This window comes from Manis pentadactyla, chromosome 13 (assembly GCF_030020395.1).
Source record: "Manis pentadactyla isolate mManPen7 chromosome 13, mManPen7.hap1, whole genome shotgun sequence".
In the NCBI taxonomy this organism is placed as follows: Eukaryota; Metazoa; Chordata; class Mammalia; order Pholidota; family Manidae; genus Manis; species Manis pentadactyla.
The window spans coordinates 95903446-95927608 of NC_080031.1; the positions used below are offsets into that span (position 1 = coordinate 95903446).

The window sequence follows — 24163 nt, forward strand, 5'->3', positions numbered from 1 at the left end:
ATGACAGAACTTTCTTTCTGCATTGGAATGTAATTTTAGTTCCAGGGGCTCTCACAGGACAGTGAGATAAACACATACAGTACATTACTAGTTTACTCAAACTCAAGAGCCCTAACTCACCCAGTCATTCAAAAAATGTGCAGTAGTGTGCTGTTCAACATGCTGTGACATCAGTAAGTCACCAAAATTTAGTTTAAAGCCACCTTATTACTGTTTATGATGAACTAAAAGATGACCTTTAATGACCTTCTTGTTCTTAAAAGAAAAGAACACTACCAGAAAAAAAATCTGTTCCTCTTCAAATTCTATTTAGTAAATACAAAATCGGGTTGAGTCCTGGTAAAACACCAGATAATCCCATTTTCTTGTTCTATCTAGAAAAATCTCTCTTTTCTGCAAAGTGGATTGTGGAATTCTTAAAGTTTGAGGCCAAGAGTAAGGCATAAATGTCACTATGAAAATACCATCTAACACTGTCAGATAATTTTTTTATCTGAATGCTATACAGATTGAATAGACATAGATGAAATGCTTCCTTACATATTCAGATCAGAGTTTCTCTATTTGTCAAATTTCTTCAAATTTCCTTAATTGGTATGTATTAATTTTATTATGAATAAAAATGTAATCAATTTTATTAAAAATATAAGAAACTGAGATAGCAAGGTTGATGCCCTCACAAGTGTTCAGAGTAGAAGGCCATCTCTCTGATTCAATTCAGTGGGTGCTCAGCCCAATCCCCTTCCCTTAAAGGACTACCTTTAGACAGTATTTATTCAGATGTTGAGGGTTTCAATATTTCCAAATAAAATTCAAGACTCTCTGGTGGATAGAGGCTGGGACATTTCAACAAGATTATCTGACAGCTAGCTGAGAGCAAATATTTGTGAAAATAGACAATAGGTGGACAGAAGAGATGGAGGAATAAATTGGAGAGAAAACAGTAAGCAAGAGGCTAAAGATAAATAAATATGTGGCCAGTATAACCATATGTTTGAATCATTATTCATTTCTTCTCTCATGGTTTACTTACCCAATATTAGATAATACACATAACACACATACATAATCACTCAACATTCAAATGAGGACTGTATTCACTACCCCAAAAATAACTTTAAAAAACTTAGCAATCGGGTCTTCTAGGAAAATATATATCTGTTTCTTGATTTCAAAGATTACACAATTTTGAATTTTTATATAATTTTCCAGTAGCAATAACTAAATTTACATACCTAATCAAGGGTTCTAAACAGCATTCCTTAGTAAAAGCTATAAACAAAAAAAAAGTTTTACCTCTTGTTTTTCTTGATTTTGATCCACATTAAGTAAAGTTGGTATTTTAGGTAAATCTGCTTTCTTTGATTCCCTCTTCAGCACTTTTCTCTGTTTAACTTTTGCAAAAATATATACAATGACAATTTGTTATTCATACCTTGAAATTTTACTTTCCTTTTCAAGAGTTTCAAATGGGAATTCTGATACCCACTAAAGTCAGTTTCTCAGTTTATTACAAAGGAACTGAACAAATCATGAGTTGTCATAATAAGATGCTGCCAGTCACAAATTATTTGTTTTATAACTTTACAAATAGCTTACCAGGTATTAAAAGAAGATACTTATTTTAAAATTCTGAGTGTAAACTGCTAAGTGGATCAGATAATTCTCCTGAGCTGTACAAGTACTATATTCTTGCTATTACATTAACTTTTCAGAAGATGTCACTGTTCTTCAAAGAAACAACAGTTACTCTGCAAAAAGAAAAGTTTCATTTTACGAATTCGGTACATGAGTTTATTTAATTTTAATCACTAAATCCTTGGATGCCTGGAGCACATATATCATTCCTACTACTATGTGGGCAAATAATCATGGAGAAACATAGGAAACTGATTTACTCCAGGTTATAGACTGAACCAAAACCATTCCTCAAATACTGCTCTACCATTTCAATATTGAGCTAATGAAAAATTTACCTCTTAAGGTTTTCTTAATCCCTCTTTAAAATTATCTCCTTTAAATCTGACCCCTTATTTAACTATAGCAAAAAAAAAAATTCTCACCAGCTGAAAATATTTTCATAGCAAATTACTATTTTTTACCTAAATCATTATAAAATGTAAGTTTTATTACCAAAAAAAGGGTCTTGTAAAAGATAACCTCTAGATACTTGTAAAGCTATATAACAAATAAATACCTTCCATTCCTTTCATCTCCTTTGACTGTACTGTGAAAGGCAGTTCTGGGAAATGGAATTCCTTCCTGTGAGATCTGGAAAAATTCATCTTCCTTTTGTTTCCATTTGCCATTTGGTCACTTTGACCTGTTCGCTCATTAAATACACTCTTCTCCATTTGGCTCTGAACAAACAAATAAACAAGAGTTAATTTGGAGAATGGTGTGTAACTATTTATTGATTGATAAGCCTAGAATTGCTAGCCATTTGTTTAAGATAGGCATTGTTATGTCTATATTTGCAAGGTTGTTTTAATAATTAAGAAGTATAATAGAATATCATTAAATATATAAACAGATCAAACTCCAATAAAAGTTTCATAAAGCGAACTTTTCTTCAGCATATTGAATATTCTGAGAATAGTCTTGATCATGAGAACCACAATCTTAACTTTTAATTTTCAATCCTATTCACTGCACTTTGACTTTGGACAAATTGCTTCAGTTCATCTTATAAATAATTTATCTTTCTGTTTACAAAATGATGTGCTCTGGACACTAGGAAAACCTAAAGGAAAAAATTCCCTATGAACACAGCATGCTGAAAAACTTTTGTTATCTGTTTTGGCTCATTGGACAACAAATGATAAAAATTTTCCCAAGGTTAATGATCACTCCTCCACAATGTAGTATATTAAGCATCCTACTGTGTGGATATATCCTAAGGCACACAACCAGTTACATGCTCAGACAGATTTGTGTTCTCTTCAATATTTTATTATTATAAATAATAATGCTTCAATTTTGAATAAGCTACTTTTCTATGTAAAAAGATGAGGGAATGAAATATACTGATTTTGTCCCTAGTGAAAAGTAAGATATGTCTCTTTGTCAATTCCTTCCAAACTGTAAAGATGTTCAAAGTATTTTGTAGAAGTGAAAAACCAAAATGTCTTGTGACTTTTAAAGGTGAAAATCTAAACTTTTTTCGTCCAACTCACACATTAAATACACTAAATCAAGTTACAAGAAATTAAAGTTAGAAAGCACATAGGAAATGATGGCCTCTTTTCATCTCAGACAAAAAAAGGGAAATTAAAAGCTCATTAAAAAATACATATTAGTACAAAAGTAAAGTACAAGGAAGGGGATAATGTTGAAAGAGGCTTTATTTTAATAACTAGTTTCTTGCCTTACTTGAGTGGGATTTGTATCCTCTTGCCTGCTGTTAGACATAACTTGCCCAATAGATTGTGAAGAAGTACGTCTCTTTTTTGCTCTTTCAGTTAACCTATTATTTTAAAATGAATGCAAAGTTAGTAGAACTTCCCAGAAGTGCTTCTGCTTTAGCTTCAATAATGAATGAGCTTTACCATGGAAGTCTACTGTCTGAACACCGAGTGCTAAAATGCAATTGTCAGTCCTTAAGTGTCAATTACTCTAAGTAGAGAGGTGAAAACAGCGGAGCATAACTCACTCGTGGTTAACATCAGTGTAAAAGCCATGCTGTGCAGTTACTCCAGGTGGCCTACTTGGTCCCTTTTATCTGTTGTGAACCTGGATCTCTTAAATACTAAGCTTTTGCATTTCTGAACTTGCTGTCCAAGGCGGATTTACAACCATGAGTATTGCAACTATGGTTTTAGGAACATAGGAACATTTCAAAGACAACTGGGCTCTTGCTTTCTGAAGACCGCTATACCTTTTGAATTCTTGTTCACCTCTGCGGACCTCCAAGCTTCAGAACTTATAGCCCAACCAGTCTGCTAACATTGACTTGGGATACTGAATCATCTCCTTTCCTTCCTCACCTAGATTCATACAGTTTCCCTATATTTAGTACTGGCCCTGATGGCCTTGTTAGACCCTTGCTCCTCATCGCTGTTCTGGATGAACTTGACTTATGGAACCAGCCTCTCAATCTGTATCAGTAGCAAAGTCTAAAACTGGCCTAATATGTTGTTTTCCTCACAAAGTATTTTAACTTGAAAGGCTGATTATAAAAGATTATTTTCAGCTATCCTTTCTCTGTTCCTAGAATTTGCCGTGATACAGAAATAAAGCTTACTGTTATACCAAAGCGCGTCAATACCAGAACTTAGATCATATCACCCTTTTTTCTTCAAGCAGGAAGAAATTTTTCTGAAGGCCTTTTTAAAATATGAGGTTTTTCTAAAAGGCATTAGTGAAAAACTGAATAACTATACAGCCAAGGAAGGTTAATTTCTTCTATAAAATTCATAAGCATAATGACTCTATAACATCTTACTATGCTGATAGACAGTGACTACAATAGAGGGGCTGAGGACTTGATAATATGGGTGACTGTTGAAACTACTGTGTTATGTGAAACCATCATAAGATTGTATATCAATGATACTTTAATAAAAAGCATATATATAATGCCAAAAAAAATTCATAAGCAGCACTCAGTAATGACTATTATGATTATAATTTCAATAAATCTTCAAATCCAGTTTATATATAGACACCATGAGCTTAATTCTCTGAAATGTTACTATACAGGAACATTGTATTATTTAAGTCCATTTCCATCTGTCTCTTTTCTATTGCAACTCACCTTGAATTGGAGTGGAAGAGATTTGAATTGGGATTTGAAGCCATCAAATTACTGCTAGTTAGTTTAATGGGTGGCATCATCGTACTACCTCCAGCACGTGGATCATCTTTCATGCCGTTAGAATTAGTCCTGGCATTGACAGAATTTGGTGGTTCGTTGATTGCAGGTTTCATATCTTGAGATATAGTATGAGCATTTTCAGTTTTATCCTGTTGACAATGTCCACGTTCACAGTCTATCTTTTTTGGTTCTACAATATCTCCTTTTCCCCCTTTGACCTTAATAACTCTGACTTTGATCTTCTTGGGCTTTTTCTCTTTTCCCATTTCCTGGAACACATACACCCAAAAATATGAGTCAGGAAAACAGTTATTTTTATCCTTAGAGTGCTAACTATAATACAGTTATACTAGCTAGAAAGAAAACCAGTTTTTACCTTTCCCAGAACTGACGTACTTAGGACTGTATTGGTATAAATGGTTTTTCTTTCACCTTTCATAAGTTCATTTTCTTTAGAATTCTCTTTTGGCTTTACAAATGAATTGACCTTTGCTTCTTGTAGTAATTTAGCCCTTAGTTCTGGTAAGAATCTGACAAAACAAGCAATATCAACCAACTATCTTTCTATTTATGTAGATAATCTTTAATTGAACATTCAATCAACTAATTTACATTTCAGCTATAGCATAAATAAGTCATCACTAATGCATGCCAAGAGGTGGTACAATACTTAATATCAATTGCTTTCTGGTAAAGATACATCTTTCAAAAATTTTACCATGGGAATTTACTATATAAAATTTTTAAAATAAATTTATATGAATTAGATTACTCTTGTAATGCCAACTTTACTCAGTAAAAATATTGCTTTTAATTTTTATAAATATACTATTTTTTCCAAAGAAGACTCAGGCCACTTTGTTCTTTTTGTGGTTCATTAATAACTTAAAAGATTAACTAGCTTCTGAAATCCTACTCTAGAGAAATATTTTCAGTACAAAAATGTAACAAAGTATATCAGTATTGAAGGGAAGTTGTTCTAGTTTCAGTTTGACTTTCTATTTTTTTTTTATTATTTATTTTTGAATAGGAAATCCACTGACATGGCTAAAAAATAAAAAAGCTGCACTGAGAGTTCCCCTTCCTGTCTCTGTCCCTGGTTACACAGTTCTATCCTCAAAGCAGCCATTGCTATCAGTTTGGGATATTTTAAAATACCAGTCCGTGAATGTATTCCTACCTAGTTCAGCCCAGTGTTGCCGTTGCCAGGGCACATGTCTAGTAAAAGGTAGTGTGAGAAGAGGGAAGAAAATGGCCAGCGAGATTAGTTTGGCTCAGTGAGAAAATGTCACCCTCTGTCAAAACTCCCTTGCATTGCAGGTCTGCAAAAAGAAAAGTCCTCTTATCAAAGGAAGAGATCTTCCCCAAACATTTTCTGAGGGTTTGATAATTGGAATTCAAGAACTTTCACCTCATAATAGTAAAATCCTAGTACCTAAATGCCCAAGGGAAATCAATTAAGCCTGTGTAGAACTGATACAAAGTAACTATTTTATTCAATAACTGGCACTTTTTATCAATGGCACTTTCAATATATATTCTTCTCATTTTTTGTTGTAGATTAAAATTCTTGAAATACCTGAAATTCTAGTTACTACCAAGGATGATTTTTTTCTTTGCCTTATTAAAATTTTTGTCTATCTTCAATGGCAGTTCTTGGACTTTTCCATGCCTGACCTTAATTCCATCACATTTTCAATTGTCATTCATGTTTCTGACCTCACAGTCAAAGGCCAACTGAATGATTTTGCAGTTAATGAGAAAATTTCCTGTTTCTTTCAAAGCCCAAATAGAAAACAGTGGAGTTTTTTTTTTAACACCGCTTATTTATGAATCCTCATTGTGATTACATATTACATATACCGTGTGGGACACAAAAGGTCCGCAAGAGGCATGGTCCCTCTCTTTAGGCAACTTCCAATTGGTAGAGAAAATAAAACATCAGGTACTGCAACAGAGAATAAGTAAAGCAGAGAAAAAAATCATTTGGTAAATGAATGCTAATTATATAGATCAGAGATGCTATCCGAAGAGGAAAAACCAGAGCATTATGAGATAGATATCCAAATGGGAATCCAGCTAAGAAGTACTGATTGCTCAGTTAATGTTATCTCTGGCCTATCATGACCATTGAATATATCTGTAAAGCACTTAGCACATTGCCTAGAACATAGTAACTATGTAATGAATGTTAAATGCAATTATTTTTATTATTAGAATTTTCATCATGACACCTCTAAGTCTACAATATACCTAGTCAATACAGGAACTCGGTAAGTTTTTGCTAAATTGAATTTTTCTGTTGTGTAATGTTAACCTGTGACCAGTTTGCATGCTAGTAACATTTCCTAATACAAACCCTTAAAGAGTCCACACTCACTCAAAATGCTTACTTTTCAATAAATCCATCTCTAGTAAAATACTCATGGTGCAAAAGATCAGTAGACGATATCCTCTCAGTAGGTTCAATTTGTAAACAAGCCTAGAAAATGAAAAAAAATTCTAATGTTAAGTAAGCTCTTAACAGGGAGCCATAAAGTAAAAATTAAATTTATTTGACAAATGTAGAAGTAATATAATCTGAGCTAAAAGGATTCTTGAAAAGATGGAATTTCTGGCAGTAAGTCCTGACCATTTATTTCCCTAAGAAATTTGTATACATAAAACATTATTACAGGTTAAATGTCCTACAATTCTAGCCAAAATGGAAGTCAGTATGTTTCTGCTGGAATTAGCAGAAATTATCTCATTTTGATCCTCTTATCAGCCTTACAAAGTGGAAAGTTCATGAGTTATCATTTCCATTTTACTGAGAGAGAAGAATGATTAGCAATTTACTCAGGTAGAATTTTAAGTCATTTTGTCTGATTTCTAAACCAGTGCTCTATGGCATAATACTATTTCACAAATATTTAAGTCCCTAAACCTTTCAATAATACATTACAAGAACAGCTCTTTTCTGTTCCCCTACCTTCTGTTTAGTAGAGAAACAACAACATCCTACAAAACAAAAACAAACGTTGGAAGGAGGCGTTTTGGATGACTTGTGCATGATAAATATATATACAATAACTGATTATAAAGAGAACACATTTCTTTAATGAAAATATTAAAGATAGAACTTAAATAAAAGCCATCTGTTTTATAATTTTCGTTCTTCCTCTAAAAGGCAAAACATAAGAATAATAGTTGACTTTCATGGATGCTCACAGTGTGTCACACAACACTGTCTATAGCCCTTTCCTGTTACCTGATCCCAACACCACCCGACAAGTAGGTATTATTATTATTATCCTCATTATACAGATGAGGAGACCAAGGCCCAAGAGAGATCAAGTAATTTGTCTAAGATCTCACAAATAGAAGAGCTGGAATTAAAATCCAGACAATCCAAAGTAATTACATATAATATTATACTTTATTTCAAAATGTATATGTTTAAATGGATTCACAGGAAAAGCTATTGAGATCTGCTATACAACAGTATGAAAATAGTTAACAAACTATACTGCACGTTTTAAAACTTGGTAAGAGGGTAATTTTATGTTATGTGTTTTTTTGCCACAATTTAAAAAATTTAGTCACAAGTGAAATTCAGTCTATTATCTACTTTATGATGCGGGAATACCCAGATCCTTAATGCCGACATAACTAAAAACATGTGCTTATTTTAGAACATGATAATAATCCATCAATAAAACTTAAGAAAAGTGCTAAAAAGTCTGCCCCAGTCATAGCCTCTTAGAAAGACAATTTAGTCCTTCTGTGAATAATAAAATTCAAAAATTTAAATATATGCTCTAGTTTGGAAACTGTAAAATATGATACTTTAGAAACACATCGGAAGTTTCTTTAACAATTAGACATATTAAAATATGTGGTATTTTTAAACCCACCATTCCATTCTTAAGCATTTACCTGAGAAATAAAAATACATATCTACACGAAGACTTATACATGAATGTTGATAGTAATTTTATTTGTAATAGCCAAAAACAGGGAACAACATAAAACAGTGTAAAAACAAAAAATTGTGATGGAATTTTTGTTCAATGGACAAAATGTTTTGTACAATGGAATACTACTCAATAATAAAATGGGAGAAATTACTGATACACATAAAAACATGAAGGAAGCTCTAAACCATAATGTTGAACTAAAAAAGCCAGACATAAGAGAGTACATACTATGTGATTCCACTTATAGACTATTCTAGAAAATGTAAACTAACCTAGTGACAGAAGGCAAATCAGTGGTTGTCTGAGGACAAGAATGGAGGGGAAGACAGATTGCAAAAGCACATGAGGACATTTTGTGGGGTGATGGAAATGTTGGTATCTTGATTGTGGTGGTGGAGGTTTCATAAGTATATACATCTGTCAAAACTCATCAAATTGCATAAGCATGCATGATTTACTATAAATAAATTATACCAAGTTTAGAAAATTTAAATGATGGAAAAAAATACATGTTCTACCCCAGAGATTAAGATGTATTTCAATAATCAATCCAAACAGTACTTAACACTAGAATAAAGAGAGAAATCAATAAAATAGAAACAGACTGAAGCATGTATAAGCATTTTGTCTATGATAAATATGGCATTCCAAATCAGTGGATTATTCACATTGAAAAAAGTATTTACAACATATATGACAAAAGGCTAATTTTATAAATCAGTGTGCAAGTAGATATTCTAGTTGACAAATTGGTTAAGGATTCTTAAAATAAGAATAAAAATGACCAATCGATATTAGTAAAATATTCAACCTTTTCTGTAATGGTATAAGTGCAATTAAGAAAAGATACTATTTATAGCTTTGTAAATTGACAAATATTTTTTAAATTATAATAACGCTAGATTGAGAGTGGGGATTTATATTAAATGCAACTTACAAGTACTTAAGTATAAGTCAGTGTAACCTTTCTGGAGGAAAAAATAGCAAAATATATTAAACATTCTAAAAAGTGTAAACCCTTTGGCCCACTAATCACACTTCTAGGAAATTATCCTAAGCAAATAATAAAGCAAGTTCATAAAGACATATATAAAAGACATTCACTGTAGCTTCTTTGCCAATTGTGAAGGGAAAAAACGTGAAAACAAATGTCCAAAATTGCAAGATCAATTAAATAAACTATAGTATAGTCATACAATGAAATACTACACAATTGAAAATTATGTAATTCCATATTTATTGGCACAATAGTAATGTTATACTGCTAAGTGAAAACAAATAGATTACATAACAGTGTGTAAAGTATGACACCTTTAAAAAAGCATACATTTCCATGAATATATTTGGTTGAGAAAAGTCTAGAAGTATATAAATTAAAATGTTAATAGTAATTTTTTCTGTATTATGGGAGTTGGAAAAATCTTAACTTGTCCTTTTTGCTTATCATGTATTTTCCACTTTATCTATAGTCACTTTGAATTCTTTGTATAATTAAAATAAATTAAACTCAAAACATAGTAAACAAATCTGATTCCTAATAAACTCTAGTTCTCTCTAGGTAGCAATGAAATAATATTTTCCTTCAAGAATAGTCTTTGGATGTTACATATCAGCCCAAAGCAATATACAGATTCGATGCAATTCCTATCAAATTACCAACAGCATTCTTCAATGAACTGAAATAAATAGTTCTAAAATTCATATGGAAACACCAAAGACCCTGAATAGCCAAAGCAATCCTGAGAAGGAAAAATAAAGTGGGGGGGATCTCACTCCCCAAATTCAAGCTCTACTACAAAGCCACGGTAATCAAGACAATTTGGTACTGGCACAAGAACAGAGCCACAGACCAGTGGAACAGAATAGAGACTCCAGACATTAACCCAAACATATATGGTCAATTAATATTCGATAAAGGAGCCACAGACATACAATGGGGAAATGACAGTCTCTTCAACAGATGGTGCTGGCAAAACTGGACAGCTACATTAAGAGAATGAAACTGGATCACTGTCTAACCCCACACACAAAAGTAAATTCAAAATGGATCAAAGATCTGAATGTAAGTCATGAAACCATAAAACTCTTAGAAAAAAACATAGGCAAAAATCTCTTGGACATAAACATGAGCGACTTCTTCATGAACATATCTCCCTGGGCAAGGGAAACAAAAGCAAAGATGAACAAGTGGGACTATATCAAGCTGAAAAGCTTTTGTACAGCAAAGGACACCATCAATAGAACAAAAAGTTATCCTACAGTATGGGAGAATATATTCATAAATGACAGATCCAATAAAGGGCTGACATCCAAAATATATAAAGAGCTCATGTACCTCAACAAACAAAAAGCAAACAATCCAATTAAAAAATGGGCAGAGGAGCTGAATAAACAGTTCTCTAAAGAAGAAATCCAGATGGCCAACAGGCACATGAAAAGATGCTCCACATCGCTAATCATCAGAGAAATGCAAATTAAAACCACAATGAGAAATCACCTCACACCAGTAAGTATCGCCATCATCGAAAAGACAAACAACAACAAATGTTGGCGAGGTTGTGGAGAAAGGGGAACCCTCCTACACTGCTGGTGGGAATGTAAACTAGCTCAACCATTGTGGAAAGCAGTATGGAGGTTCCTCAGAAAGCTCAAAATAGAAATACCATTTGACCCAGGAATTCCACTTCCAGGAATTTACCCTGAGAATGCAGCAGCCGAGTTTGAAAAAGACAGATGCACCCCTATGTTTATTGCAGCACTATTTACAAGAGCCAAGAAATGGAAGCAACTTAAATGTCCATCAGTAGATGAATGGATAAAGAAGATGTGCTACATATACACAATGGAATATTATTCAGCCATAAGAAAAAAACAAATCCTACCATTTGCAACAACATGGATGGACCTAGAGGGTATTATGCTCAGTGAAATAAGCCAGGCAGAGAGAGACAAATACCAAATGATTTCACTCATATGTGGAGTATAAGAACAAAGGAAAACTGAAGGAACAAAACAGCAGCACAATCACAGAACCCAAGAATGGATTAATAGTTACCAAAGGGAAATGGATGTTATATATCATATATTTAGCCTTATCTAAGTAACAGTAACAACAACAATTAACATTTACATTTTTTGACATCTTATTCAAGGCCTGTGCTCAGAACATTTCTACCATTACCTCATTTAATCCTCTAGCCTCAGAAGATATATCCTGGGAATGTTGTTTTATAGCCCAGTAAACTGAGGCATAGAGACTGAGTTGTCCAAGGTTACAGAACTAATTAGTGATAAACTGGGTTTTAGTCTATGTGTTCCAGAGCCCTTCCTTATAAACACTACACTTGCTTTGAAATTTAGGTAACCACTTTTTTTAAGTGCTCAACATTAGAAGTAAGATATCTTAGTTGACATGGGAAAGTGGCTGACTGGGTAGAGAAAATAAATAGAAGAAGAATTATTTTTCACAGTAAATTCTCTTACTTTTTGAATTTTGTACTAAGTATGTTGATACATTTATTAACTAGTTTAAAATGAAATTTAAATTTTAAAATAATTAAAAAGCACTATAAAATGTTTTTGTTTTCTCCAATTCAAGGTGAATTTTGACACTGGTGTGTCTCCAAACAACATGCAGCTGCCAATACCTTGTAGATATCTTAGGATACCACTGTACAAGGAACATATCCCTAACTTGGGGAGACTAGCTGTTAAAAGGAGGTGATAAACATGGTAAGTCCTTATAATTTTTCCAGTTATCCCTAATTATCATTAAAATTGGGATAAACTGAGATAATGGACTGGATTATCCTAGGGGGGCTTTCAGTTCTAACATTTATGAATTTTAATTTTTCTGAATCAAAGACATAAAGACAGAGAAATATAGTTAGTAACTTTTAACAGATGGCATTACTTTATGAATCCTTTTCAAATTTCATTAAGGTAACATCCTAAAACCATATTACAATTTATGCAAATCTTCCAGAAGCAAGTCCTTAATTTCTTAACGTACATGAACTATATCTGCCAATAATCCTTTTAACTGTGGGTATTTTTTTCTTGCATTTTTGGGGTGCTGAACTTGAGGAAGAACCACCCCAGCAAAAATGGGACTCTTGGAAAAGATATTCTGCAAATGAGGTGTCAAATTGCCTGAAAAGAAAAGAAAAGAAATGTGTACATAAGAAAACAGGGAAATTAGTCTACAGTCAGAATAATCAAATTGCTATGTGGTGTGCATTAAATTACTAATAAGGAAGAATAACGATTATGTTCCTTTAATTTTTTAAAGTTTAACAAGGAACTATCTGAGTATAGTATAAAAAATTGAAGTTTTCCCAGTAATCTGTTGAGAGCACATAGGCAGTAGAGAATGTAAAACCACCAGGTTCATTTTCATTCCCCAAAATATAAGACATAATATGTAATGCTAGCAGGAAAAGCACATTCAAACTTTCACATGTTTCCACATGAGTAGCTAAATGGTTTAATTAGCAAGTACTCATCAGCAAAACCTTATTTGAAACAGCTAAAAGATCTATACTATTTAGAAACAGAAATATTGCAAAGAAGAAACAGGCTATAGAGTAGTAGCAGAATGATAGAACTATAAATAGGAGTGGAGAGAGCTGTTCTAGCACCAGTTTTGCTTAACTAGTTGTGTGACCTTAGACAAATCTCTTCTCTTTCTGTATCTCAGTTTCTTCTTGTGTAAAATGGCAGAACTAATCCCATCATCTCTAAGGTTCCTTCTAACATTAATCTCATAACCATAACATAAAAGATGACACAAAAAAATGCTTAAAGGATACTTTAAGGCTCTGATTTATATCTTTAATTAATATTTATCCAGATTTTATGATTTTCATATATACCTTTTATCTACACCTTACTCATGCTACTGTAAATACATGTTTATTATAGATTCCCCACCACAAAAGAGCTACTTGAGCTCCTCACTCAGAAATAATTAAAAAAGAAATCACTGAAACTCTGTGAACAAGACTAACCATCAAAATGTTGGCATAGTCAAAGCAGATCATCAAATAATTCAGGTGTCATCAAATACACTTTTGCATAAGTTACTTAGCTATCTGGTTATTTACCACAGTTAACAAATTTTCTCAGACAATAATTGATTTTCTACTTCCAAGTGCTTTAAAAAAGCATCTAAACCAACTCTATTGTTTAAAAGTTCTCTTTGAGAGATACAAATATTTGTAGAAGCCAAAATTTTAAAACAACTTTCAGACAAATTGAAGTAGGTTCCTATTGTACTGTTTTTCTTAGTATCAAACATCAACATATGGCTGAGCTATTTGCATGATGGCAATGAAAATAGAATTTGCAAAAACAGATAATTTTCTACCTTCTTAATCAGCCCAAGGCATCCATCTGTTGCCATCTATCAAAACAATATGCTTCCCTGTTCTTATAAAGAAAAAACTAAATTTGAAAATCAAGCAGAATTGATCTGCCAATATTTATTCTAGGCATTTAACAGTATATTTTAGTAATACCTACCTACTTTTAAAATGATTTTATGAAGTAAATCCAAATCAGAGCTGCCAGGAAGATAGGGATTTCCAGTGGCCATCTCAATTATCATACAGCCCAAAGCCCATATATCTACAGGTCTGAAACAGACGAGAATAAATCACTTTTTCATGGAGAAATATATAAAATACATTATCTAAAAAAACTTTTAAAATGAAGTTAAGGCCAAAGAAAAAAAATACTTAAGTGATATCATTTATAAATTTTCACTGTAATATCATATGCCAACTTTAGGACATATATTAAATATTATCACATTTTATTAATAATATTAAATCGCTTATATTTAATTTTGTTATCATTAATCTACAATTACATGAAGAACATTATGTTTACCAGGCTCTGCCCTTCACCAAGTCCCCCCCACAATCCCCATTACAGTCACTGTCCATCAGGGTACTAAGATGCTGTAGACTCACTACTTGTCTTCTCTGTGTTGCACAGCCCTCCCTGTGCTCCCCACCGACATTATACATGCTAATCGTAAGGCCCCTTTCTTTTTCCCTGCCCTCACCCCTCCCTTCCCACCCATCCTCCCCAGTCCCTTTCCCTTTGGTAACTGTTAGTCCATTCTTGGGTTCTGTGATTCTGCTGCTGTTTTGTTCCTTCAGTTTTTCTTTGTTCTTATACTCCACATATGAGTGAAATCATTTGGTACTTGTCTTTCTCTGCCTGGCTTATTTCACTGAGCATAATACCCTCTTAGCTCCATCCATGTTGTTGCAAATCGTAGGATTTGTTTTCTTCTTTTTTTTAAATTTATTTTTATTTTTTTATTTTAATTTTGGTATCATTAATCTACAATTACATGAAGGACATTATGTTTACTAGGCTCCCCCCTTCACCAAGTCCCCCCCACATCCCCGTTCACAGTCACTGGCCATCAAAATAGTAAGATGCTGTAAAATCACTACTTGTCACCAAGTTCACAGTCACTGTCCTTCAACATAGTAAGATGCTGTAAAATCACTACTTGTCTTCTCTGTGTTGCACAGCCCTCCCCGTGCCCTCCCAACACTATACATGCTAATCGTAATGCCCCCTTTCTTTTCTTCCCGCCCTTATCCCTCGCTTCCCACCCATCCTCCCCAGTCCCTTTCCCTTTGGTAACTATTAGTCCATTCTTGGGTTCTGTGATTCTGCTGCTGTTTTGTTCCTTCAGTTTTCTTTTGTTCTTATACTCCACATATGAGTGAAATCATTTGGTACTTGTCTTTCTCCGCCTGGCTTATGTCACTGAGCATAATACCCTCTGGCTCCATCCATGTTGTTGCAAATGGTAGGATTTGTTTTTTTCTTATGGCTGAATAATATTCCATTGTGTATATGTCCCACATTTTCTTTATCCATTCATCTACTGATGGACATTTAGGTTGCTTCCATTTCTTGGCTATTGTAAATAGTGCAGCGATAAACGTAGGGGTGCATCTGTCTTTTTCAAACTGGAGTGCTGCATTCTTAGAATAAATTCCTAGAAGTGGAATTCCTGGGTCAAATGGTATTTCTATTTTGAGCATTTTGAGGAACCTCCATACTGCTTTCCACAATGGTTGAACTAATTTGCATTCCCACCAGCAGTGTAGGAGGGTTCCCCTTTCTCCACAACCTCGCCAACATTTATTGTTGTTTGTCTTTTGGATGGTAGCCATCCTTACTGGTGTGAGATGATATCTCATTGTGGTTTTAATTTGCATTTCTCTGATGACAAGCAATGTGGAGCATCTTTTCATGTGTCTGTTGGCCATCTGAATTTCTTCTTTAGAGAACTGTCTGTTCAGCTCCTCTGCTCATTTTTAATTGGATTATTTGCTTTTGGTTTGTTGAGGTGCGTGAGCTCTTTATATATTTTGGATGTCAACCCTTTATCAGATCTGTCATTTATGAATATATTCTCCCATAGTGTAGGGTACCTTTTTGTTCTATTGATGGTGTCCTTTGCTGTACAGAAGCTTTTCAGCTTGATATAGTCCTACTTGTTCATTTTTGCTTTTGTTTCCCTTGCTCAGGGAGATATGTTCATGAAAAAGTTGCTCATGTTTATGTCCAAGAGATTTTTGCCTACATTTTTTCTAAGAGTTTCATGGTTTCATGACTTACATTCAGGTCTTTGATCCATTTTGAATTTACTTTTGTGTGTGGGGTTAGACAGTGATCCAGTTTCATTCTCTTAATGTAGCTGTCCAGTTTTACTAGCACCACCTGTTGAAGAGACTGTCATTTCCCCATTGTATGTCCGTGGCTCCTTTATCGAATATTAATTGACCATATATGTTTGGGTTAATGTCTGGAGTCTCTATTCTGTTCCACTGGTCTGTGGCTCTGTTCTTGTGCCAGTACCAAATTGTCTTGATTACCGTGGCTTTGTAGTAGAGCTTGAAGTTGGGGAGGAAGATCCCCCCAACTTTATTCTTCCTTCTCAGGATTGATTTAGCTATTTGGGATCTTTGGTGTTTAAAATAGCTTATATTTAATTGCATGAGAAGTCACAATGTAGTCCAGATAAAAAATAACTGTAATTCTAAAATTGATTCACATACTTAAATAAGGACATTATGATAAATGGCTTATAAATTAGAATAACTGAATGCTAAAATCATCTCGTATTTAAATCTTAAATATTTTACCACTTACATTTCATTTATTTATTTTAACATGCTATGAATCATCCATAATTCAACCTTTTTCCACATAATCAGTTTTTTTCTTTAATTCTAGATTTTATGTGAAACATAATCAGTTTTTTGAAATATAGTCTATATTCCTGGGTCTTTTAATGGATAAAATATGCCCTACCTCACATTCAGAAGAAATATAAATACATTACAATGAGATGTATTTTTTCACTAATTGCTATATTGATGAGGCTATAGAAAATGAATATTCCATGTACTGTTCTGGGAATATAAACTTACACTTCTTCAGAGGAAAAGTTGGCAAAAACTATCAAAATTGAAAATTCACATAGTTTTAACCAAACAACTTTATTCCTAGGAATTTATCCTAAGATCTATTCACACATGTGCACAAAGATAAATCATATGAGAATTTCACTACAGAGCTGTTTATGGTAGAAAAACATTGAAAACAACCTAGACATTCATCACATAGGAATAGCTATGTAGATTTTTGTACAACCACATAATGAAATATTAATCAGCTGTTAAAGAGTGAGGTAGATCTTCTTATATGTGCTGGTATAAAGTGATCTCTAAGATAAACTCTCAAGTGAAAAATGGAAAATTCATTAAAGAAATCAAAGAAGATCTAAATAAATGGGGAGATATTTCATGTTCATAAATAGGAAGACTCAATATTGTCAAAATGTCATTTATTCTCAACTTGATCTATAAATTCAATACAACTCCAATCAAAATCCATTTTGGATATCAACAAATTGATTCTAAAGTTTATAGTGTTAAAAAAAGACAAGAGACCCAAAGTGGAGTTGCTTGTGCTAAGCCCACATCACCAAACTGGGACTTAATACCTAACTTTAATTACAGTCTCAACCTTTCCCAGGAATGGAATCTTAAACTAGCCAATCAGGAATTACCTGGTCAGCACTACTGAGGTAATCTGCCTGAAGGAACCCTGCTTTCCCTAAAGGAATGTGACCTTGCCATAAACACTCTACTATTTATTAGTAACTTCCTTGTCCTATACACTTCAACCTACAAAAGTCTTTCATTTTGTACAGCTCTTCAGAGCTCCTTTCTATCTGCTGGATAAGATGCTTCCCAATTCATGAAACATTGAATAAAGCCAGTAAGATTCTTAAAATTTTATTCAGTTGAATTTTGTTTTTTAAAAATATGGAAAGGCAATAGACTCAGAATAGCCAACAGAATGTTGAAGAAGAACAAAGTTAGAGGAAAGACACTACCTGACTTCATGATGTACTATAAAGTTAAAGTAATGAAGACAGTAATCAAAACAAACAGATCAAGAATAGACTAGAGAGTCAAGAAACAGACTCACAGTAATGTACTCAACTGATCTTTGACAAAAAAGCAAGGGCAATTCAGTGGAGAGAGGAAAGTCTTTTCAACAAGTGATACTGGAACAATGGAACATCCATATGCAAAAAAAAAAAAAAGAACCAAGACACAGACCTTATGCGTTTCACATGTAGTTGATTGTCACTGCTACATGAATCTCAAAGGACTCCCCACTATCTGATATATGAGCAACTCCAGGGCTAATAGGCAGGGGTAAGAAGATGACTACCCATTCAGTGACTCTATGTCTTTTGATTGGTGCATTTAGACCATTGATATTAAGGGTGATTATTGATAGGTATGTACTTATAGCCATTGCAGGCTTTAGATTCGTGGTTACCAAAGGTTCAAGTGTAACCTCCTTACTATCTAAATTCTAAAATAACTCACTTGGTATGCTATTATAAACACAATCTAAAGGTCCTTTTTATTTTCTCCTCCTTTTTCCTCCTCCTCCATTTGTTATTTATTAGGTGTCATATTCTGTACTCTTTGTCTATCCCTTGACTGACTTTGGGGGTAGTTGATTTAATTTCGCATTTGCTTAGTAATTAATTGTTCTACTTTCTTTACTGTGGTTTTATTACCTCTGGTGACAGCTATTTAGCCTTAGAAACACTTCCATCTATAGCAGTCCCTCCAAAATACACTGTAGAAGACAGTTTGTCGGAGATAAATTCTCTCAGCTTTTGTTTATCTGGAAATTGTTTAATCCCTTCAAATTTAAATGATAACCTTGCCGCCTAGAGTATTCTTGGTTTGAGGCCCTTCTGCTTTATTGCATTAAATATATCATGCCACTCCTTTCTGGCCTGTAACATTTCTGTTGAGAAGTCTGATGACAGCCTGATGGGTTTTCCTGTGTATGTGATCATTTTTCTCTCTCTGGCTGCTTTTAATAGTCTGTCCTTATCCATGATCTTTGCCATTTTGATTATTATATGTCTTGGTGTTGTCTTTCTTGGGTCCCTTGTGTTGGAAGATCTGTGCACTTCCATGGCATGAGAGACTATCTCCTTCCCCAAATTGGGAAAGTTTTCAGCAATACCTCCTCAAAAACACTTTCTATGCCTTTTTCTCTCCCTTCTACTTCTGGTACCCCTACAATGTGAATATTGTTCCATTTGGATTGGTCACACAGTTCTCTCAATATTCTTTCATTCCTAGAGATCCTTTTTTCTCTCTGTGCCTCAGTTTCTTTGTATTCCTCTTCTCTAATTTCTATTTCATTTATAGTGTTCTTCACTGTATCTAATCTGCTTTTAAAACCCTCCATTGGGAGGAGCCAAGATAGCGGCGTGAGTAGGGCAGCAGAAATCTCCTCCCAAAACCATACATATTTTTGAAAATACAACAAATACAACTATTCCTAAAAGAGAGGCCAGTGGATACAGTACAATAGCCAGGCTACATCTACATCTACAAGAACTCAGCACCTCATGAAGGGGGTAAGATACAAGCCACAGCCTGGCGGGACACAAGCGCTCCCCCCACCCCAGCTCCCCAGTGGGAGGAAAGGAGTCAGAGCAGGGAGGGTGTGAAAGTTGAGGACTGCTAAACAACCAGCTATAGTAACTCACACCGGGAGCACAGACACACAGTGCATGGTGTGCTGGATATTAGAGAAATGGAAAAGCAAAATCTGTGAGCAGGTTCCTGCAATGCAACCGGCTCCCCTGACACAAAAGAAAAGCGAGTGCTTTTTGAAAGTCTTAAAGGGACAGGGACCTCACAGGTAGATGGAATTGTCCTGGCACACTAAGCCCAGCAGCTGGGAATCCCGGGGAGCTCCAGGCACCCTAACCCCCTGGGCAGCAGTGCAGCTCTGAAGCCCCTCACGGTGATAAGCAGCCTGCCAGTCATTACCCCAGCCGGCATGACCCCCAACACAGTGGCCCAGTAGCCTGAGAGAGGCAGCGGTGGAGCGGCCTGGGAGCAGCCATGCCCCCAGCAGCCGCCCAGAATCTCCTCCTGGTGCACAGCTACTCAGGCCAGACCGAAAGACCGCCGCCAAGGTGCAGCTGCCTGCAACAGGCAGAAGAAACCGGGGCAAGGCACGAAGGGGCGCCGCTCTCACAGGAGAGCACATCTGGCATGCCTGCCACTCTCTGCAGGGCTCTGGGCTACTCTGACGGTGACCCCGCCCACAGCAGCTTAGGGGATTAACCCAGAGGCTGCTCCAGGAGTGTGGGGAAACTGACACAGGCAGCGGAGAAGGGCACAGTGACCAGCAAACAGGAGAGGACTTCGTTCTCCCAGCTGACACACATGCTACCTGCCTACAGCTACCTCTATTGCCATGAAAAGGCAGAAGAATTTGGTCCAGTCCAGAATTACCCAGACAACCTCTGAGAGAGGGCCTTGGGAGATATATTTAACCAATCTTCCTGGAAAAGAATCCAAAATAAAGGTCATAACCATGCTGATGGACCTGCAGAGAAATATGCAAGAGCTAAAGGAGCAAGTAGGGAGGGAGAATACAGAAATAAAACAATCTCTGGAAGGACTTAAGAGCAGACTGGATGAGGTGCAAGAGGCCATTAATGGAATAGAAATCAGAGAACAGGAACACAGAGAAGCTGAGGCAGAGAGAGATAAAAGGATCTCCAGGAATGAAAGAATATTAAGAGAACTATGTGATCAATGCAAATGGAACAATATTCGCATTATAGGGTTACCAGAAGAAGAGAGAGAAAAAGGGATAGAAAGTGTCTTTAAAGAAATAGTTGCCGAAAACTTCCCCAAACTGGGGAAGGAGTAATCTCTCAGACCATGGAGGCCCAAAGAACTCCCAACACAAGGGACGCAAGGAGGACAACACCAAGACATATAATAATTAAAATGGCGAAGATCAAAGATAAGGACAAAGTATTAAAGGCAGCCAGAGAGAGAAAAAAGGTCACCTACAAAGGAAAACCCATCAGGCTATCATCAGACTTCTCAACAGAAACCTTACAGGCCAGAAGAGAATGGCATGATATATTTAATGCAATGAAACAGAAGGGCCTAGAACCAAGAATACTGTATCCAGCACAATTATTATTTAAATATGAAGGATGGATTAAACAATTCCAAGACAAACAAAAGTTGAGGGAATTTGCCTCCCACAAACCACCTCTACAGGATATTTTAAAGGGACTGCTCTAGATGGAAGCACTCCTAAGGCTAAATAGATGTCACAGAGAAAATAAAATCACAGCAAAGAAAGCAGACCAACCAAATACTAACTAAAGACAAAAAATAAAATCAACTACTCACAAAAGCAGTCAAAGGAAACACAAAAGAGTACAGAATAAAACAACTAACATATAAAGAATGGAGGAGGAGGAATAAGAAGGGAAAGAAATAAAGAATCATCAGATTGTGTTTATAATAGCTTAATAAAAGAGTTAAGTTAGATGCCTAGATAGTAAAGAAGCTACCTGTGAACCTTTGGTAACCATGAATCTAAAGCCTGCAACAGCAATAAGTACATAGCTTTCAATAATCACCCTAAATGTAAATGACTGAATGCACCAATCAAAAGACACAGAGTAACAGAATGAATAAAAAAGAAAGACCCATTTATATGATGCTTACAAGAGACTCACTTCAAACCCAAAGACATACACAGACTAAAAGTCAGGGGATGGAAAAAGATATTTCATGCAAACAATAGAGAGAAAAAAGCAGGGGTTGCAGTACTTGTATCAGACAAAATAGACTTCAAAACAAAGAAAGTAACAAGAGATAAAGGACATTACATAATGATAAAAGGGTCAGTCCAACAAAAGGATATCACCATTACAAATATATATGCACCCAATACAGGAGCACCAACATATGTGAAACAAATACTAACAGAATTAAAGGAGAGAACAGAATGCAATGCATTTGTTCTAGGAGACTTCAACACACCACTCACTCCAAAGGACAGATCCACCAGACAGAAAATAAGTGAGGACACAGAGGCACCGAACAACACACTAGAACAGATGGACTTAATAGACATCAACAGAACTCTACACCCAAAAGCAACAGGATACACATTCTTCTCAAGTGCACATGGAACATTTTCCAGAATAGACCACATACTAGGCCACAAAAAGAGCCTCAGTAAATTAAAAAAGATTGAAATTCTACCAACCAACTTCTCAGACCACAAAGGCATAAAACTAGAAATAAATTGTACAAAGAAAATAAAAAGGCTCACAGACACATAGAGGCTTAACAACATGCTTCTAAATAATCAATGGATCAATGACCAAATTAAAACAGAGATCAAGCAATATGTGGAGACAAATGACAATGGCAGCATAAAGCCCCAACTTCTGTGGGATGCAGCAAAGGCAGTTCTAAGAAGAAAGTATATAGCAATCCAGACCTACTTAAAAAAGGAAGAACAATCCCAAATGAGTAGTCTAAAGTCACAATTATTGAAACTGGATAAAGAAGAACAAATGAGGCCCAAAGTCATCAGAAGGAGGGACATAATAAAGATCAGAGAAGAAATAAATAAAATTGAGAAGAATAAAACAATAGAAAAAATCAATGAAACCAAGAGCTGGTTCTTTGAAAAAATTAACAAAATAGATAAACCCCTAGCCAGCCTTATTAAGAGAAAAATGGAATCTACACACATCACCAGAATCAGAAAGGAGAAAGGACAATTCATGACAGACCCCACAGAAAAACAAAAATTTATTAGAGAATACTATGAAAATCTATATGCTAACAAGCTGGAAAACCTAGAAGAAATGGACAACTTCCTAGAAAAATACAACCTTCCAAGACTGACCCAGAAAGAAACAGAAAATCTAAACAGACCAATTACCAGCAAAGAAATTGAATTGGTAATCAAAAAACTACCCAAGAACAAAACCCCTGGGTCAGATGAATTCACCGCTGAATTTTATCAGACATACAGAGAAGACATAATACCCATTCTCCTTAAAGTTTTCCAAAAAATAGAAGAGGAAGGAATACTTCCAAACTCATTCTATGAAGCCAGCATCACTCTAATACCAAAACTAGACAAAGACCACACCCAAAAATAAAATTACAGACCAATATCCCTGATGAACATAGATGCAAAAATACTCAACAAAATATTAGCAAAATTCAAAATACATCAAGAATTCAAAGATTCATCAAGAGGATCACACATCATGATCAAGTGGGATTTATCTCAGAGATGCAAGGATGTTACAACATTTGAAAATCCATCAACATCGTCCACCACATCAACAAAAAAAAGGACAGAAACCACATGATCATTTCCATAGAAGCTGAAAAAGCATTCAACAAAATTCAACATCCATTCATGATAAAAACTCTCAACAAAATGGGTATACAGGGCAAGAACCTCAACATAATAAAGGCCATATACGACAAACCCACAGCCAACATCATACTTAACAGCGAGAAGCAGAAAGTTTTTTCTCTAAGATCGGGAAGAAGACCAGGATTCCCACTCTCCCCACTGTTATTCAACATAGTACTGGAGGTCCTAGCCATGGCAATCAGGCAAAACAAAGAAATACAAGGCATCTAGATTGGCAAAGAAGAAGTCAAACTGTCACTATTTGCAGATGACATGATATTGTACATTAAAAACCCTAAAGACTCCACTGCAAAACTACTAGAACTAATATCGGAATTCAGCAAAGTTGCAGGATACAAAATTAATCCACAGAAATCTATTGCTTTCCTATACACTAACAATGAACTAACAGAAAGAGAAATCAGGAAAACTATTCCATTCACAATAGCATCAAAAAGAATAAAATACCTAGGAATAAACCTAACCAAGGAAGTGAAAGACCTATACCCTGAAAACTACAAGAGACACTCTG

At 35.0% G+C, this 24163-nt stretch overlaps 1 protein-coding gene across 2 annotated transcripts in view; it reads right to left on the minus strand.

Moving 5' to 3' along the window:
- CDKL3 (cyclin dependent kinase like 3) overlaps positions 1 to 24163 on the minus strand; it is a 94271-nt gene that overhangs the window by 37067 nt on the left and 33041 nt on the right. For both annotated transcript variants that reach the window (XM_036898422.2, XM_036898402.2), the window contains 7 exons: positions 14299 to 14411; positions 12788 to 12927; positions 7210 to 7298; positions 5193 to 5346; positions 4757 to 5085; positions 3373 to 3466; positions 2198 to 2360 (listed from right to left, as the gene is read on the minus strand). In XM_036898422.2, coding sequence (XP_036754317.2) covers positions 2198 to 2360; positions 3373 to 3466; positions 4757 to 5085; positions 5193 to 5346; positions 7210 to 7298; positions 12788 to 12927; positions 14299 to 14411 — 1082 coding nt within the window. The remainder of the gene's footprint in view (positions 1 to 2197; positions 2361 to 3372; positions 3467 to 4756; positions 5086 to 5192; positions 5347 to 7209; positions 7299 to 12787; positions 12928 to 14298; positions 14412 to 24163) is intronic.